General features: G+C 39.3%; 2 protein-coding genes across 2 annotated transcripts; both read right to left on the bottom strand.

The window, feature by feature from the left end:
* Positions 1 to 2,356: 2,356 nt before the first annotated feature.
* LOC309500119 (serine/threonine-protein kinase pim-2-like) lies at positions 2,357 to 5,034 on the bottom strand (the record flags this gene model as incomplete). Its single annotated transcript, XM_082171684.1, has 6 exons — positions 2,357 to 2,475; positions 2,594 to 2,770; positions 2,989 to 3,367; positions 3,522 to 3,667; positions 4,007 to 4,201; positions 4,695 to 5,034. The coding sequence occupies 6 exons, from the start codon at positions 5,032 to 5,034 to the stop codon at positions 2,357 to 2,359; spliced, it is 1,356 nt and encodes a 451-aa protein (XP_082027810.1).
* Positions 5,035 to 5,204: 170 nt separating this feature from the next.
* LOC309500118 (serine/threonine-protein kinase pim-2-like) lies at positions 5,205 to 8,373 on the bottom strand (the record flags this gene model as incomplete). Its single annotated transcript, XM_082171683.1, has 7 exons — positions 5,205 to 5,548; positions 5,732 to 5,820; positions 5,939 to 6,115; positions 6,334 to 6,712; positions 6,867 to 7,012; positions 7,352 to 7,546; positions 8,034 to 8,373. The coding sequence occupies 7 exons, from the start codon at positions 8,371 to 8,373 to the stop codon at positions 5,510 to 5,512; spliced, it is 1,365 nt and encodes a 454-aa protein (XP_082027809.1). The 3' UTR covers positions 5,205 to 5,509.
* Positions 8,374 to 13,538: the final 5,165 nt, after the last annotated feature.

Genomic DNA, 13,538 nt, shown 5'->3' with positions numbered 1-13,538 from the left:
GACAAAATGGTAGCGGTCTGATAAGTATGATCTAAACCAGCTTAATGCCTGTCCATGAACACCAGTGTAGTTTTGTAGTCGATCTAAGAGTATTTTGTGATCTATAGTGTCGAACGCAGCGCTAAGATTGAGTAAAACTAGTATTGAGATACAGCCTTGGTCAGAAGCTAGAAGTAAATCATTTGTAATTTTAACGAGAGCAGTTTCTGTGCTATGATGCGGCCTGAATCCTGACTCATTTTCTTGCAAGAAAGAGCACAATTGAGCGGACACAACTTTTTCTAGTATTTTAGACATAAATGGAAGATTTGAAATGGGTCTGTAATTTGCTAGGTTATTCTCAAGGGCGTAGGTTTGGCCTCAGCTTTGGTGGGGACATCCCCCTCCCCCTCCCCCTGGAATTCTTTTGTTGTAAGATACCAGTGCTTTAATGGTGATTTCAGACTGTTGGCAATACAGAATATCACAATACAGAAGTGAATCTACTTCATCTCATTATATTGTATCCTGACCCCAATACACCATCCTGTATACTGTCCCTAAAGAGCTAGTATAACTGTATAATCTCAAAAATGTAATTAAATAATGAACAAATGAATAAAATACACACGTATCATAGTATGCATTCAACACAACAAATCCATTATTATTATCTATTATTATTATTATCCATGATTACAGTATTCCATTAATACTAAAATTGTATCTACTATTCTATATCAAATTCTATTGATATATTCTATTCTTAAATATTAAATTCTTAGGCTACACTCACTCACAAATACATTACATAAATAGAATGTAGAAACGAAAAATGTCTCAGATCCACTGTTTATGTTGACTGCAAGATTCTAAGTTAAGGTCAGCTAATTAACATTCAGTGACTTGCTAACGTAGCATTCTATCATGATAGCGTGACTTCTATGAGTCTATCAGTGCTGAACAGCCTAATCAATACTCTTAACCTTAGTTGAAAGATTGCTGCTGCTAGGTTTAACTGTAACAACATGGTAACACATACTATCACCAATCAATACTATTTTCCACAGTAGAATCTGCATTTGAAAGCCTGGTCAGTCACTACTACTGCTAGTTTATTTGTGTGGCTAGTTATTTTGCCTACTTACACTCTGCTTTATGAAAAAGCTTCGTATGTCCCCTTTCTTCTTCTTGGGTGGCATAGCTGATCTATCTACAAAGTACAAAAAGTGGCAAAAAACGGAATATTAAAATGTTTTACTCTGGCCTTTGTATGTGGCAGAGAGACAGCCCTGGAAACTTACCGTCGGCGTCGTCGACGCGCGCGCGCACACACACACACACACACACACCACCCGCTCGCTGCCAGTGCAAGCACAAAAGTAGTCCCGGCCCGCGCGTGTAGCCTGTCAGATACACCGCCGCCAATCAAATTACGGCGTTTCCTGTACTGTCGTTGTTTTGGCCGTTGGAATCGATCCAAATAGCAGCGCAAAGATCCAAATAGCAGTTCAAAGGAGCTTGCTAAATATTGGTGGGGACAAATTTGTCATCTCAAAATATTGATTGGGACTAGTACCTAGCGTCCCCCCCTAAACCTACGCCCATGGTTATTCTGACCTCTGCACCATTGGGAGAAAAATTTGTGGTCATGTCAGGAACCTCTGGAAAGCTTAGCAACCTGAGCTTCTTTGACACGGAGCTCTAGAACCGAAGCAGGAACTGGAGTTGCAGCAGAATGAACCTTCACAGTGATTTCTGTGGGGCCTCGGCAGGTTTTGGAGCAGCAGTGACGGGAAACTTTATGGCTGTCTTCACTGGGAATTCTGGAGCAGCCCTGACAGGATCGCTGGGCCCAAGGCAGCTGAGAAAGAGAGCTATGTGAAACCCCCTCTCTGGGACCCGGATGCCAGTGGTAGAAACTTCTAGGGCGGCAGGGCGAGGAACTTGTGGGACGGGCTGAACAGAGAGCTCTGGGTGACTCCATTGTTAAAAATATGATTGGATGGAGCAGTACTTAACTAAAACTAAATGAACTATTTACAATATGTACACATCCCTAGGCAAGTAGTTCTGCAAGACGCTAAAACTACTGCCTCAAGCCAAGGCGCCAGACGCAACCGAGGCCTGCCAGCCCTGCAAGACGCTGAGGCTGGAGAGATGGAGGGGTCATCTGTGTCAGCCCGCCAGACGCAAGGCTAAACCCTCTAACATGACCTGAAACACAATTAGAAAGCATTTTTCATTTGGTATAAAAATACATCTGTGCCATGTATAAGGACTCAGTATATGACAGTTACAGCAGGTACTGAATGGTAATGTAAATAAGCTGATGTCCATAATCAAGCCAAATTAACAAATAGCCTTCAAAATCTTTTTAGCTTGTCTTAGACTCTTGTCTTAGACTCTTAGACCAGTCATGGGAGAACATCTTAACAAGATGGAGTCTCCGCTTTGGTTTACTCTTCAGGCAATCTCGAATAAAGCGGCAGCATTCTGTGCAGAAAGATTGAGAGTTGTCTAATTATTTCCTTCAACTTTACACTTGCTCTCTAAGCTGTAAAAATGTGAAAGATTCCTGCATTATCCATTAGAACATCTTTTTTGTACTAACCATCTGAGAAGCCCGGCTGGAACCAGACATCACAGTCCATCAAAGCGATATCTCTGCTGTTTGGGAAATGGCCGGTGATCATGGCAAACAGCAGCACCCCCAGCGACCACACCGTTGCCTGCTTCCCAAAGTACTTGCCCTTCTCAAAGTACTCAGGAGGGCAATACCTTGCTGTGCCTGGAGATAGGAGTTTGTCACATGTGTAAGCTTGCTTTTTCTCACTTTAACTGAAATGGCATTTAATTTTAGTCAACAAAAATAATATTAATATTGACTATTCTTTGAGAGTTTTGTTAGTGTATTGTTAATATCTCACTGTGTGATGTCTGAGACGTGGTGTAACTGGTCGCTAGAGTTTAAATCCCAAAATGTATGTTTTAAATAATAACACATACCAGAGTAGTTTTTGTAGGGTGATCTTTTCATGAGGTCCCCGCAGCCGAAATCGATCAATTTGACCTCCAGGGTCTCTGTGTTGACCAGGAGGTTCTCCATTTTGATGTCTCGATGAAGCACACCCCTGGAACAGCACAGGGCAGCAGCGTATATCACCTGCCGCATGAAGTGACGGGCCAATCCCTCACTGAAGCGGCCTCTGTTACGATGCCAAAGGCTGTGCATGTCCATGCAGGGTAAGGGCCGTTCTAAGACCATGATGTACTGGTCAAGATGATCCTGCCAGTCCAGCACCTTAATAATGTGGCCACAGCTTGGGCCTTGATTGGCCATTACTGTCAGGGCCACCTCAAGTGGAACTGGTTTGGGATGGTCAGGCTAGAAGAATGACAGTTTTTATTATTGTTAGACATAGGATTGGTTTCTCAAATAAGGATTTAGCCCAGTCTGTCTATGTATTGAAATATTTGCACTCTGTGATTTACATTCAAATGTTATAAATTGCAAACATAGAGACAAGTATGATACGTACAAGGCTGGTGTATTGCTGGCTCTTTCTCTTCGCTGTGAATTTCACAGCTACCATGAGGCCGTCCTTGCAACGGGTCCCTTCAAATACAGAGCCAAATCCTCCTTCCCCCAATTTCTTGCCAATGGCGTATTTCCAGGAAATGTGATCTATTAAAACATAATTATTTTTATTTGTTTATTGTTTAATATAGCAGTGTCCTGCAGTGAGGCCATACTTTCTGATGAAATGTTAATAGGGAAATATATTTGTAATATTTGTTCTTTTAAAAATTCATTTGTCGCATGACTATTTAAGTGAACTGCAAAAAAAGCCAAATGGTGATTTAAAATTATGGAGGAAAAAACTAAACTAAAAGAAACCTTACAGCAGTATCAGCTGGATTATTTAAAACATATGCTTTCCTATATACATATTCACTTTCAGAGAGAGAGTGTGTGTGTGTGTGTTATATTTTATGTCAGACAGTAAACTTGCAGTAAACTCACCCTCGATCTTGTCACTGTCCAGCTGTGATGCAGTGTCACCTGATGATGAACTGGCTGGACTGTCCTGATCTTGAGGCTTGATGTCCTCCACTTGCTGGTTTTCGGCAGTGGGGGGGACTTCAGGACGACTGGACGGAGGTTCCTGATGATCATTATCCTCTGCAGTACAGATTATGTCCTGTAAAGAAATCTGATCTAAAGAGAGGAATATAAACCACAAGCTTGTTTTAAAATCATCCACCACATCTTCATTTATCTTCATTTATTCATATATCACATTATTCATTTATCTGCCTTTTTATAATGTGTGATGTGGGTTTTTTATATTGTGTGTAAATGATTGGCCCCGATCACACGTGACGCGTTTTTTTGCAGTGAGAGGCGCCTTTTTTTCAATTGGTTTCCTATGGCAGTGAGAGTTCTGCGCGCTGTTTATGCGTTATGGGTTACCAGGAGCTTAACGACTTCACGAACCAACTACCACAGTTTTAACAGAAAGTAAATAAAGTTAATAAAAGGCTGATTTGACGTTTACTTGACTGACAGCACAACTGTTTCGGTGGTTGCCTAGCAACATTAAAAAACCAAGCGCACTGCTCGTGTGATCAAAAGAGTAAAAAAAATAATAATAAAAGAGTGTTTTACAAGAGTGTAAAAGAGAGTTTGTGTTGTTCAGAGCTCAATTTACCATCAGTACATCTCCTGGATGGGGCTTCATCAGTGTCCTGGTCCACCTCACACTGCTCCACCTGCTCACCCTGAGCTTTGGTGGATTTGGGGCGAGACGAACAAAAGAAAAAAGAGGCAAACTTCCGAAATGTCCTCTTTTTCTGCCCCTTATTCTTTGTTTTCTCTGTCCCTCTCTCCTTTCTCTCCGCCTCACCGATGCCCACCACAGGCGTCTCGTCGGGACGAGGATGGAGCTCCGCCTTGTGGTCGGTGGGTGTCAGTGTTGTTCGGGGATTTATCCCGGGCACACACTCTCCTCCTCCCTCAACTCCCACTCTACGAAAGTGGCGCTGTCCCATAATCAACACGATAAACCGCAATCAACAAATGCAAACACACCGCAAGAACTGCAAAAACACTGTTGATATCTGAACTCCTTACTCGCTACAAAGTGATCAGGGAGTTTCACGCTTCTATGATGTCATTCATTCTATGCATTCTATGACTGGGCCCAAGGCAGCTGAGAAAGAGAGCTATGTGAAACCCCCTCTCTGGGACCCGGATGCCAGTGGTAGAAACTTCTAGGGCGGCAGGGCGAGGAACTTGTGGGACGGGCTGAACAGAGAGCTCTGGGTGACTCCATTGTTAAAAATATGATTGGATGGAGCAGTACTTAACTAAAACTAAATGAACTATTTACAATATGTACACATCCCTAGGCAAGTAGTTCTGCAAGACGCTAAAACTACTGCCTCAAGCCAAGGCGCCAGACGCAACCGAGGCCTGCCAGCCCTGCAAGACGCTGAGGCTGGAGAGATGGAGGGGTCATCTGTGTCAGCCCGCCAGACGCAAGGCTAAACCCTCTAACATGACCTGAAACACAATTAGAAAGCATTTTTCATTAGGTATAAAAATACATCTGTGCCATGTATAAGGACTCAGTATATGACAGTTACAGCAGGTACTGAATGGTAATGTAAATAAGCTGATGTCCATAATCAAGCCAAATTAACAAATAGCCTTCAAAATCTTTTTAGCTTGTCTTAGACTCAGTACCTTGAACCAGTCATGGGAGAACATCTTAACAAGATGGAGTCTCCGCTTTGGTTTACTCTTCAGGCAATCTCGAATAAAGCGGCAGCATTCTGTGCAGAAAGATTGAGAGTTGTCTAATTATTTCCTTCAACTTTACACTTGCTCTCTAAGCTGTAAAAATGTGAAAGATTCCTGCATTATCCATTAGAACATCTTTTTTGTACTAACCATCTGAGAAGCCCGGCTGGAACCAGACATCACAGTCCATCAAAGCGATATCTCTGCTGTTTGGGAAATGGCCGGTGATCATGGCAAACAGCAGCACCCCCAGCGACCACACCGTTGCCTGCTTCCCAAAGTACTTGCCCTTCTCAAAGTACTCAGGAGGGCAATACCTTGCTGTGCCTGGAGATAGGAGTTTGTCACATGTGTAAGCTTGCTTTTTCTCACTTTAACTGAAATGGCATTTAATTTTAGTCAACAAAAATAATATTAATATTGACTATTCTTTGAGAGTTTTGTTAGTGTATTGTTAATATCTCACTGTGTGATGTCTGAGACGTGGTGTAACTGGTCACTAGAGTTTAAATCCCAAAATGTATGTTTTAAATAATAACACATACCAGAGTAGTTTTTGTAGGGTGATCTTTTCATGAGGTCCCCGCAGCCGAAATCGATCAATTTGACCTCCAGGGTCTCTGTGTTGACCAGGAGGTTCTCCATTTTGATGTCTCGATGAAGCACACCCCTGGAACAGCACAGGGCAGCAGCGTATATCACCTGCCGCATGAAGTGACGGGCCAATCCCTCACTGAAGCGGCCTCTGTTACGATGCCAAAGGCTGTGCATGTCCATGCAGGGTAAGGGCCGTTCTAAGACCATGATGTACTGGTCAAGATGATCCTGCCAGTCCAGCACCTTAATAATGTGGCCACAGCTTGGGCCTTGATTGGCCATTACTGTCAGGGCCACCTCAAGTGGAACTGGTTTGGGATGGTCAGGCTAGAAGAATGACAGTTTTTATTATTGTTAGACATAGGATTGGTTTCTCAAATAAGGATTTAGCCCAGTCTGTCTATGTATTGAAATATTTGCACTCTGTGATTTACATTCAAATGTTATAAATTGCAAACATAGAGACAAGTATGATACGTACAAGGCTGGTGTATTGCTGGCTCTTTCTCTTCGCTGTGAATTTCACAGCTACCATGAGGCCGTCCTTGCAACGGGTCCCTTCAAATACAGAGCCAAATCCTCCTTCCCCCAATTTCTTGCCAATGGCGTATTTCCAGGAAATGTGATCTATTAAAACATAATTATTTTTATTTGTTTATTGTTTAATATAGCAGTGTCCTGCAGTGAGGCCATACTTTCTGATGAAATGTTAATAGGGAAATATATTTGTAATATTTGTTCTTTTAAAAATTCATTTGTCGCATGACTATTTAAGTGAACTGCAAAAAAAGCCAAATGGTGATTTAAAATTATGGAGGAAAAAACTAAACTAAAAGAAACCTTACAGCAGTATCAGCTGGATTATTTAAAACATATGCTTTCGTATATACATATTCACTTTCAGAGAGAGAGTGTGTGTGTGTGTGTTATATTTTATGTCAGACAGTAAACTTGCAGTAAACTCACCCTCGATCTTGTCACTGTCCAGCTGTGATGCAGTGTCACCTGATGATGAACTGGCTGGACTGTCCTGATCTTGAGGCTTGATGTCCTCCACTTGCTGGTTTTCGGCAGTGGGGGGGACTTCAGGACGACTGGAAGGAGGTTCCTGATGATCATTATCCTCTGCAGTACAGATGATGTCCTGTAAAGAAATCTGATCTAAAGAGAGGAATATAAACCACAAACTTGTTTTAAAATCATCCGCCACATCTTCATTTATTCATATATCACATTATTCATTTATCTGCCTTTTTATAATGTGTGATGTGGGTTTTTTATATTGTGTGTAAATGATTGGCCCCGATCACACGTGACGCGTTTTTTTGCAGTGAGAGGCGCCTTTTTTTTCAATCGGTTTCCTATGGCAATGAGAGTTCTGCGCGCTGTTTATGCGTTATGGGTTACCAGGAGCTTAACGACTTCACGAACCAACTACCACAGTTTTAACAGAAAGTAAATAAAGTTAATAAAAGGCTGATTTGACGTTTACTTGACTGACAGCACAACTGTTTCGGTGGTTGCCTAGCAACATTAAAAAAAAACAAGCGCACTGCTCGTGTGATCAAAAGAGTAAAAAAAAAAGATAATAAAAGAGTGTTTTACAAGAGTGTAAAAGAGAGTTTGTGTTGTTCAGAGCTCAATTTACCATCAGTACATCTCCTGGATGGGGCTTCATCAGTGTCCTGGTCCACCTCACACTGCTCCACCTGCTCACCCTGAGCTTTGGTGGATTTGGGGCGAGACGAACAAAAGAAAAAAGAGGCAAACTTCCGAAATGTCCTCTTTTTCTGCCCCTTATTCTTTGTTTTCTCTGTCCCTCTCTCCTTTCTCTCCGCCTCACCGATGCCCACCACAGGCGTCTCGTCGGGACGAGGATGGAGCTCCGCCTTGTGGTCGGTGGGTGTCAGTGTTGTTCGGGGATTTATCCCGGGCACACACTCTCCTCCTCCCTCAACTCCCACTCTACGAAAGTGTCGCTGTCCCATAATCAACACGATAAACCGCAATCAACAAATGCAAACACACCGCAAGAACTGCAAAAACACTGTTGATATCTGAACTCCTTACTCGCTACAAAGTGATCAGGGAGTTTCACGCTTCTATGAGGTCATTCATTCTATGCATTCTATGACGTCATAACATTCTATGATGTCATAATTTATTTAAATACAAATACAGTATTTTGTATTTTGAAAATACACAAAATACATGTGAAATTGGCCATCCAGTGCAGGTATAGGTCACAGTGAATGAAGAAACAACATAGATTTACTGACTTTTCATTCCTGACCTCATCTCTTTCTTTCTTTCTTTCTTTCTTTCTTTCTTTCTTTCTTTCTTTCTTTCTTTCTTTCTTTCTTTCTTTCTTTCTTTCTTTCTTTCTTTCTGGCAATTACAAATAAACTCATGCAAAATAGCAGCCATTTATATAGGCTACTTATTTCTGGTTCCAATGTAGTCTATTACTTGTGGTGAACAAAAAATTCATACTGTATGTAAAACTGTGGGAATCTTTTCTGCTATCTAGCAAAGAATATGGACGGGCGATATGACCAAAATCTCAATTTTACTTCACAGTAACAATATCATGGTTTCACAATTCTCAATATCAGTTTTGATTCCAAACATAAACTGAAAACTGAATGCAGGTAGTTCAATGCATTTTAAGTAATTTGATGTTTATTTTATGTAAAGTTTATTTGTTTCTATAAGTTTATTAAAATTTGACACTTTTCACCCCTTTTTGAGTATTATTTTTTATGTACAATAAAACTAAAAGCGGAAGATTTTTGTGGTGTATCATTCATCAGTGCTTCTTTTTCCACTCCAACGTTCCAAACATGCAGTAATGCTGAAGTGAATAATGCACTATTTTAACTTTAATCAACAAGTAGAATTGATCATGACATTCCCACCTCAGAAAAAAAAGAGAAAAAAAATCGCTGATCTAATCTGAGCTAGTGAATGTCTGAACTAGTTGATGCACAAAATCAGTACCCTGATAAAGAGGTTGACTGGCAAAAAGTATTTTATGTATTTTGAAAATACAAAAATACTCATCTTAAATGTATTTAAATACAAATTACATTTGATTTTTACAAAATGTAAAAATATTTTAAATACATGTATCTGAAATACTGCCCATCCCTGGTTAACATTAGCTAACTACATTAGTTAACATGAACTAATGATGAACTGCACTTCTACAGCATTTATTAATCTTTGTTAATGTTAATTTCAACATTTACTAATACATTATTAAAATCAAAAGTTGTATTTGTTTACATTAGTTAATGCACTGTGAAGTTACATTAACAAACAATGAACAGTTGTATCTTTTTTAACTAAGGTTAATAGAATCGAGTTTTGCAAAAGCGATTTTCTTTAAATTTCTTTTGATGTCCTCCAGTAATATTTTGTCCAATTGGGAATAATAATAGCCACCTGGGTACATAGAGAGTTTTGAAAATCCCTTTGATTGATTGTAAACATTACGTTTTCAAGGTTTAAAATGTGCTTGAATTTTGAACATCATCCTTGTAAATGCTTGATTCTTTTTTTCTTAGAATGTCCAGTGTGATTTAAAAAAGAAGAAAATATTAATGAATAATATGACCTTTAAATGACCTGGATTCGCTGTGCATTGTGAGTCTCATTACTTTGATGTCATGCAAGCACACGTAGAAGTTATTTTTATTCAAACTTAAAATGCGTCTACTTACAGTAGCCTAGTAATCATTTCAAATTTTATTTTCATAATGTAAAGATAAGCGTGTAGAATACTGAGCTCTGAGGCAATGCGTTTAGCTGTTAGACACCTAACACTGTTGTCGTGCAAATGAACGGCCAGAGCGCATTAAAAGTTTTCAGTTTTCAGTTAAAGGGATATTTCACCGCTGGAAAGATGAATGTGTATTTAAATAGTAATTTATGTAGTAGAAATGTGCAATTATTTTAGAAGTTGGTGCCTTCTAGACTGGGAAAAGCCAAAAAAAGACAACAACTCCCAGAATGCACTTGCTTCGCTGTCCTACGAGGCCACTCCCAAGCCATGCCTACTGTTTACAGAGGGCAGTATCGGAAGAAATGATACAACTAGGCTACTAGTTGACTCGAAACTGAAAAGACGCCGTTTTATCTTGAGATCCCACCCCCTATGGGCGGGTTGAAAACATGCAGAACTAGCTCCTACTACCGGCTGTAGTCTTGAGAGCGGGCGGGGGGGGGGGGGTTGCCACCTCTCAATGCAGGTTTGACAAATCTCGCGAGAATCACGACTTGCTTTACGGCACGATGTCACATACATCAACAACATATGAAGGAGCCTCTATGGAAGACACTAGCACGCATTTCAGACTTGAATCATGGCAGAGTCGACGAAGAAAACGCGGTCAGAAGAGTGCAGAGACGGCTGTACGTGAGTGGTATTTATGACAGTAACGTTAAATACAAGTGTCGGGTCTCTCTGGGGGTCGCTGTTTGAGAAAAACGGAAACTGCATAGTGTGCCTTTAATAACTAATGATCTTTGCAATGGAAGTGAATCAATCAAAAACTAACTTTAGCTGGACTAACTTTTTTCAAGAGCTGCTGTAAAGCCACAACAATCTGTTACTTTAATTTCCTATTATCCCTGTAAAGCTGCTTTGAAACAATCTATATTGTTAAAAGCGCTATATAAATGAAGGTGACTTGACTTGACTGACACTGTAAAATCTTTAGTACACTCATTTACTTTGCACAACTATTTGCAATGCATTCTGAAATGGGTTGATGAATATATATGTGTGTGATTTTCTTTTGCTGTCATATCATTAAATTACTTTTTATTAAAGAAAAATATCCAAAAGAATAAATAATAGCAAAAGCCTTTGTTTTACTGTAGCTAATGCAGTAATGCAGTAGTTAATTTTTATTTTAGAATAAGAAAAGATATGTATAGGTTCGTGGAACGATTGGTTGGAATTATATTCATAGCAAAATGTATGCGAATGCTGCTTAAATATAGTAACAACAGATGCTGTTTTCTGCAAGTGTTTTTTCTCCTCTGACACTCACCAAACAGATTCAGTGTTCCTCAAAATTAACAAAAATGCACAATAGAATACAATTACAGAATTGTATGCAAATAATGCAATGATTTAATACATAAAACATACTTTATGAATTTCTCACTTAATCTACCAGTGCCTTTGCTGCTGACCTACGATGATTTAATCAGACAAATCACCACAAATGACTTTACTTTAGTGCTTGAATTTCACTCAAAAATCTGTACGAACCCTGAGTCCCTCCAGGGCCGGATTTGAGGAACCTAATTAGGAACCTAAAACCTTATGTTCACCAAGGCTGCATTTATTTGATAAAATTACATTTATAAATGCAAATACATTTATTTGATATTACAATTTAAAATAAATTTTATATTTAAATATATTTTCAAATATATATTCCTGTGATGGCAAAGCAGATTTGTATTATTGGTGCATTTTTTTTAAATATAATTTCAGGGTGAAAGTTTTAACATGGAAAAGAATTATGATTCGTCACAGAGAGAGGATGCCCCTTTGTAAAACAGCTCGATAGAGGAGAGAACTGACTCCCTTCGCAAGTTCACTGGATTTCATGAAGCCATTTTTTGATCCAATTTATATATCTGAGGTTTAAAATCTTTGCAAAAAGTATTGAGAAATTGAGATTCAGTTGATTTGATGCATTTTGAACAAGAAGCCGACTGAATAGAGGAAAAAATTATACTAGTTCACGGGCGTCATTTAATGATCACGCACGAGGTGCGCCTGAGTGAGAGCGCGCATGGCCATTGTACATTGCAGTTCATCGACGCCATTTTACGATCACACGCGAGGTGCGCCTGAGTGAGAGCAAAAGAAAAAATATATCATAAAGAGTTCAGCGTCACCATTGTTGGGCACGTGTTTGTATGAAAGAGAGCTAGTGATTCAAAGGCCAGGTTTTTTTTTCTCTCCTTTGTTTTTTTCTTCTTTTTTCTTTTCTTTTCCTTCTTGATTCGTGAAGACCTACTACACGACCTTCTGTACATCCTGTTGACTGCGAGTTTGATGGCGAGCCAATCCAGTTTGTAGAAAAGAAGACATCACGTGGTGGAGAGGAGGCTCGATATCCTTTCCTTGAGTTTCCACTGAAACTGGTTGAAGCACGACAAAATTCGATTTAAAGAACTTTATTTTTCTTTATTTTTGAGGGTGTATGGTCAACTACCACCCAGATTTGAGAGACCATTTAACTTTTCATGAGAGACACTTGAAGACCATTTGAGAGAGAGATTATACTCTTTTTGTGATACCTTATTTGTTTATTTTATTTTTGTCTTATGTGTTAAACTGACTATGTGGGTACATATTTGAACACACTCGAGGTGGAAATTTACTGTCAGTTGTATTGTCTATTGTTGTGATCCTGTCATTTATTTTATTTTATTTACTTTCTATTTTCCTTCTAAATCTAATTTAAACGTATTATATTTCTAAATTACTCGTGTCTGTCTGTTGCTTCTTATGCTAACCCGCCGTCTCCATAGCGATACCTAGTTCTTCTGACGGGATTCTAATCCTTATCTGTATTATAATAATAAAGTAAAAAAGCTACTTAATTACTGCTGATAATCCAAACAAGTGCTACATGTGCAATCCAAACACATTAGTAGGGTTGTAGTTCTGCATCACTGTTGTGTCTAAAGGATGCACCTGTGTCATCAATCCTCAAATTTCTTATCTTCATAAAGATGGTTTATTTCACTGTGCTGTCTTTGGACTTTTTTCTTTTAGCAACTCACTTCAAATGTAGTTTATCTTCCTTTTATGGAACACAATGTTGTTCCGACAGTGTTTTCTCTCTTGGTGCATTAGTGCCTGCCCACTTTTTCAGTGGCGTTGGTTCTGGAAGTATTTTTTCCATTCATTTTTTAAAGTATTATAAGCAATGAACCAAACCAACCAGCTATGAGGGGAATCATAACATCACAAACTTTGATTTAAAGCAAAAAAGTATTTGAAAATTGGACAAAAATGCAAAAGTACAAGACCGTGTACTTAACGGCTTTAGTGAGGAAAAGAACTACAATCCCACGAAGCATTATAAACAAATATTTAAGTATTTTGAGGGCATAAGGA

The sequence above is a fragment of the Leuciscus leuciscus genome (assembly GCF_965113295.1).
Source record: "Leuciscus leuciscus genome assembly, chromosome: 5".
In the NCBI taxonomy this organism is placed as follows: Eukaryota; Metazoa; Chordata; class Actinopteri; order Cypriniformes; family Leuciscidae; genus Leuciscus; species Leuciscus leuciscus.
Note: the sequence above shows the minus strand (reverse complement) of the source record. Positions and strands in the feature narration are given on the sequence as shown.